Source organism: Cervus elaphus, chromosome 27 (genome assembly GCF_910594005.1).
Source record: "Cervus elaphus chromosome 27, mCerEla1.1, whole genome shotgun sequence".
Classification (NCBI taxonomy): Eukaryota; Metazoa; Chordata; class Mammalia; order Artiodactyla; family Cervidae; genus Cervus; species Cervus elaphus.
In genome coordinates, this window is record NC_057841.1 from 6,907,501 (window position 1) to 6,913,634 (window position 6,134).

A 6,134-nucleotide genomic window follows, 5' to 3' on the forward strand; every position below is an offset into this window, starting at 1 on the left:
CACGGGGCTGAGCCAAGAAATGCAGAAAATGGCCTCACTGGAAAAGCTTCAGAAGCAGTGGCCGTGACAGCGACAGCCCGGAGAGAAGGCAGGCTTGGGGCCTGCTCCGCTCTGACAACTGGGGCGCAGACACTCGGGGATGTGGGACTCGGGGAAGATGTGTGTGTCTGCAGCAGGGAGTTCTCAAGCTGAAAGCAAAATTGGCAGGCTTAGCAAATGAGGGCCATTGTTTTTCAATATCAGATGAAGTTTGTTTGAATTCAGTGAGGAAACATGCCAGCCTTTGAGAACCATTCAACATGCAGAACACAGCACCGGTGAGAAACCAGGGAGGCAGACAGCCTCTGCTCAAGACTTGCGTGGTATCGGGGGATGCCAGAGACCCCGGGAAGTTCCCGGTGCCTGGTGATGCACCAGAGGATGCTAGCTGGCAGGTGTGTGTGTGTGTGTGTGTGTGTGTGTGTGTGTGTGTGTGTGTGTTTGTGTGTGTGAGAGAGAGTCTAATTCTGTGGGCCTTAGTAGCTTACATAGATAATGTTTTTGTGTTATTTAAAATTTAGAATTACTGGACTACATATAAAGTACATATTACTATATCTTTTATGTGTTACATATATACACACATACCTGGTAAATCTCATATATGTATGATACATACATATATGCCTGTATGTGTGTATGTAGTACTCACAAATGTGTATGTAATACTTTAATTCTATGGCATTAATAACTGACATAGCATTTTTGTGTCACTCAAAATTTAGCATTACTACACCATATGTATATAAAATATATACTGTATGTTTTATGTATTATATATTACCTGTATAAACATATATCTGGTAAATCTCATGCATGTATGATACATACATATAAATGTGCATGTGTATCACATGCCTATGGAATTTGCCAGACCTAGCACCCACGAGCTGTTGCCCCTCCACAGTGTCCGCAAGCAATCTGTATCAATATCTGCTTTGCTGTAGACGAGGAGGCCACAAGTCCCACGCATGTTACGCCTGTCACTTCAGTATTGTGGCAGTGAAGAAGTGTGCATGGGGCAGACAGGAGCCCATGTGCTGTGGCCAAAAGAAACCACTGGCTACCTGGGGAATTGAAAGGAATTCAGTTGTGCTGACACTAACGCCAGCACAGCCACAAAGTCAACAGGAACCCAGAATCTCCTGTTCACCCGGCTTTATCCCCACCCACACGGCACGCTTCTGTGTGGATGAAAGAGCAACTGTGCTTTTAATGCGCTTATACTCCACTCATCTCCCCATCACCCCAGGATGACGAGGCCTTAGGAAAAGGAAAAATATAATATTCGGCAGTAAGATTGTTCTTCTGTGTGAGCTACCCCTGCGTCTGTAGAGGGCAAGCAGTGACCGTTTGGGAAGCCCCCTGCTGAGGGCCTTCTTGCCCCACGACCGGGAGAAGACACCCCGCACCCCGCTTTGTCCTCTGCCCTTCCCGAGCGCACAGTCAGGCTCTCACGTCGGCTGTGGGCACCCGAGATCTCTGTGTAGACGCTGCCTCTGGAACAAGCACAGATGGTCCCGATGCCAGGGCCACTGCAGACCCCACGGTAAATGCAGCAACCGCAGAACACAGAATGCCCACTTGCTATGTGTGTACCGCTGACACTCACGACTCCTATGAGTGCCCGCCTCGAGGGGGTATCAGGGTGCATGCAGGTCACAGACACCCCAATCGTCTCCACTAACCCCCGGATAACAGCCACCCCCTCACAGGCAGCTCAGGCAGCAGCCCTGCAGCGGGACCCTTGGGAGAATCATGCCCACGAGGGAAAATGTTAGCAAAGGTTAAGCAATCGCTCTTCAGAACCATGAGTCCTCGTCCTTATCAGTTGCAAACCTCAGAAGATGACCCAGGCCTGCACCCCAGGCAGCCTCGAGGAACGAGGCGGGCGCTCATACACGGGGCTGCACGGGGAGCACGCCTTTAATTTTACACTCAGCTCCAGACTGGTGTCCAGATGGGGTGCTTCTCTGGAGCAAAGACCTACAACCACCTATAAATATACAGCAAGGCTGCCGTATACCTTGATTGATCATTGGTGCGTGTTATGTAAACCAAGGTGGATATTGCTCATTGAAAAAGCAAAGACGACCGTTGAAGTCTGAGAAAAATTGCATTTGCAGTAACCCTGCATAAAGTCATTTAAACCTCAACAGCAATCTATTTGGCTATAGTGATAACAAGTGTTCAAAAGTTTAGGAAAGCATTACTCAGAACATTACAGAAAAAAAGGTTTATATTAGAACCTTTTTTTAAAGATTGACTATGAATGAATGGTGTAATTATTTTATTTTAGCTAAGGAACTTGGAAGAGAGACTTACCCAGACATGAGCAACACACTGGGAACAAGTGTGTGTGGCATGTGTGTATGCACACAAATTTGTGTTTACATTTTGCCTTATGCAATGCAAAACCAGGCAGCATTACTTTTGTCTGGGGAATTAGGGGCATGGATTACTCACAATAGGAAGAATGGGTCAGGAGCGCCTTCGTGTGATCAATGTTTTCAATTCGGTTCAGTCACTCAGTCGTGTCCAACTCTTTGTGACCCCATGGACTGCAGCACAACAGGCTTCCCTGGCCATCACCAACTCCTGGAGTTTACTCAAACTCATGTCCATCGCGCCAGTGATGCCATCCAACCATCTCATCCTAGGTTTTCCCTTTCTCCTCTTGCCCTCAATCTTTCCAAGCATCAGGGTCTTTTCCAGTGAGTCAGTTCTTCACATCAGGTGGCCAAAGTACTGGAGTTTCAGCTTCAGCATCAGTCCTTCCAATACATATTCAGGACTGATTTCCTTTAGAATGGACTGGTTTGATCTCCTTGCAGTCCAAGGGACTCTCAAGAGTCTTCTGCAACACCACAGTTCAAAAGCATCAATTCTTCGGCGCTCAGTTTTCTTTATAGTCCAACTCTCACATCCATACATGACTACTGGAAAAAACACAGCTTTGACTGGACAGACATTTATTGGCAAAATAATGTCTCTGCTTTTTAATATGCTGCCTAGGTTGGTCATAGCTTTTCTTCCAAGGAGCAAGAATCTTTTAACTTCATGGCTGCAGTCACCATCTGCAGTGATTTTGGAGCCCAGAAAAATAAAGTCTGCCACTGTTTCCACTGTTTCCCCATCTATTTCCCATGAAGTGATGGGACCAGATGCCATGATCTTAGTTTTCTGAATGTTGAGTTTTAAGCCAAATTTTTCACTCTCCTCTTTCACTTTCATCAAGAGGCTCTTTAGTTCTTTGCTTTCTGCCATAAGGGTGGTGTCATCTGTATATCTGAGGTTATTGATATTTCTCCCGACAATCTCGATTCCAGCTTGTGCTTCATCCAGCCCAGCGTTTCTCATGATGTACTCTGCATATCAGTTAAATAAGCACGGTGACAATATACAACCTTGACGAACTCCTTTCCTGATTTGGAACCAGTCTGTTGTTCCATGTCCAGTTCTAAGTGTTGCTTCCTGACCTGCATACAGGTTTCTCAAGAGGCAGGTCAGATGGTCTGGTATTCCCATCTCTTGAAGAATTTTCCACAGTTTATTGTGATCCACACAGTCAATGTTTTAGCTCATGATTATTCTACAGGCATTTTTCATGGCTGTAAAAAGTAAGTCCCATGAGGTTCTCTCATATTGTAAATAAATAATTGACAATAACATATATATTACATAATTGATGTTTTTAAGGAGAATGCTTGTACAAGTGATACAATTGCTCACATCAAAAACTCCAGGAAGACCAGCGTCAGTGCCATTGGGTGGATGGTTTTCTATATCAGAAGCATTTGGTGGATCCTGAGCCTCGGCCTGAAGCACAGAAAGCTTAAAACTTAAAAAAAACTCTCTTACTAAATGAAGCAAGTCAGAAAGACAAACACCACAGGACATTGCTTATACACAAAACCTAAAACACGACTCAGGTGAGTTTATCAACGAAACAGAAACAGACTCACAGCCCCAAAGAACAGACTCGTGGTTGCCAGGGGTGGGAGTGGGGGAGGGATGGATTGTTGGTTTGGGGTTAGCAGGTGCAAAGCTGGTATATAGAGAACGGACAGACAACAAAGTCCCACTGTAGAGCATGGGACTGTATTCAGCATCCTGGGATAAACCATCATGGGAAGGAATATGAAAAAGAATCACTGTGCAGGACAGCAGCAAGTAACACAACATTGGAAATCAACTTTTACATCAATAAAACAAGTGAAAAAATAACAGATCATCTTAATAATAAATTGGTTTAGGTTCTTGAGTCAGCTTCTGGTAATTGGCAACTGCATATTTCACAGGAAGTATAACAGAATATGGCATTATAGTTTTATTAATTACCACATACTTAATACAACACACACATTTTTAGCAGTAATTTAAAGCTTATTCCAGCTATAACACAGGTTACTCTGACTTTAAGGCAGCATCACGGGGCATATGTCTGAGTCCATCCTCAAGACGTTCTGTTGCACTTATCTCTGTCTGCTTTAAAGATCCCTGCAGCCTCTGGCACTAGGGGGTCATCTGGGCCTGGATCACATAGCCATGAACAAATGGATAGAAGAACCTTGGAAATAGTTAAAACAGGCGACCACTGTGATTGCAGAAAAGTGAAAGTGTTAGTTGCTCAGTGGTGGCTGACTCTGTGTGTGAGTGTAGCCTGTCCATGGAACTCTCTCGACAAGAACACTGAAGTGGGTAGCCATTCTTCTCTCCAGGGGATCTTCCTAACCCAGGGATCGAACCCAGGTCTCCAGCAGCTCCTGCACTGGCAGGCAGATTCTTTACCATCTGAGCCGCCAGAGAAGCCCTATGTAAAGCTGTGATTACTGTTTATATTTGGATGATAAATTCTTGTAGTAAATGCAACCTTAGATGGTTTGAAGGGAAAATTGATTGTTAAAAAGAATACACCACCTTGACACGGGCTGTCACTAGGTCCCATAATTGTGCCCTGCCAGTGGATATATCACCCCCAACTGGACGTGCAGAAACTGGTGCTGATGTGAACAAGACAGGACTTCATTGCTTTACTATGATGTGCAAACAGCCACAAGATGGTTGAATTTCTCAGTGATACCGATTCACGTCAGGAAATGTGAGCACTGCTTATTTTTCATACAATTATGAGAACAGAATATTTGGAACCTAAGCATATTTTTGGAATCAAGATTGCCGGGAGAAATATCAATAACCTCAGATATGCAGATGACACCACCCTTATGGCAGAAAGTGAAGAGGAACTAAAGAGCCTCTTGATGAAAGTGAAAGAGGAGGGTGAGAAAGTTGGCTTAAAGCTCGACATTCAGAAAACTAAGATCATGGCATCTGGTCCCATCACTTCATGGGAAATAGATGGGGAAACAGTGTCAGACTTTATTTTTGGGGGCTCCGAAATCACTGCAGGTGGTGATTGCAGCCATGAAATTAAAAGACGCTGACTCCTTAGAAGGAAAGTTATGGCCAACCTAGACAGCATATTAAAAAGCAAAGACATTACTTTGCCAACAAAGGTCCATCTAGTCAAGGCTATGGTTTTTCCAGTGGTCATGTATGGATGTGAGAGTTGGACTATGAAGAAAGCTGAGCGCCGGAAAATTGATGCTTTTGAACTGTGATGTTGGAGAAGACTCTTGAGAGTCCCTTGGACTGCAAGGAGATCAAACCAGTCCATCCTGAAAGAGATCAGTCCTGGGTGTTCATTGGAAGGACTGATGCTGAAGCTGAAACTCCAGTACTTTGGCCACCTGATGTGAAGAACTGACTCATTGGAAAAGACCTTGATGCTGGGAAAGATTGAAGGCAGGAGGAGAAGGGGATGACAGAGGATGAGATGGCTGGATGGCATTACTGACTTGATGGACATGAGTTGGAGTAAACTCTGGGAGTTGGTGATGGACAGGGAGGCCAGGCGTGCTGCGATTCATGGGGTCGCAAAAAGTCAGACACGACTGAGCGACTGAACTGAACTGAACTGAACTGTAGCATATTTTGGCAATTTTCTTTTAAAAGCTATCAAACGGTACATACTCAATACTGTGAAACAGTTCTTTTGATTAAAAAATTTCTAAATATTGACGTAAAAAATTATT

At 44.5% G+C, this 6,134-nt stretch overlaps 1 protein-coding gene across 1 annotated transcript; it reads right to left on the reverse strand.

The window, feature by feature from the left end:
• Positions 1-4,495: 4,495 nt before the first annotated feature.
• On the reverse strand, positions 4,496-5,028 carry LOC122684865 (ubiquitin-conjugating enzyme E2 D3-like). Its single transcript, XM_043889320.1, has 2 exons — positions 4,857-5,028; positions 4,496-4,658 (listed from the first exon to the last, which is right to left on the reverse strand). The coding sequence occupies exons 1-2, from the start codon at positions 4,985-4,987 to the stop codon at positions 4,496-4,498; spliced, it is 294 nt and encodes a 97-aa protein (XP_043745255.1). The 5' UTR covers positions 4,988-5,028.
• Between the last annotated feature and the right edge of the window lie 1,106 nt (positions 5,029-6,134).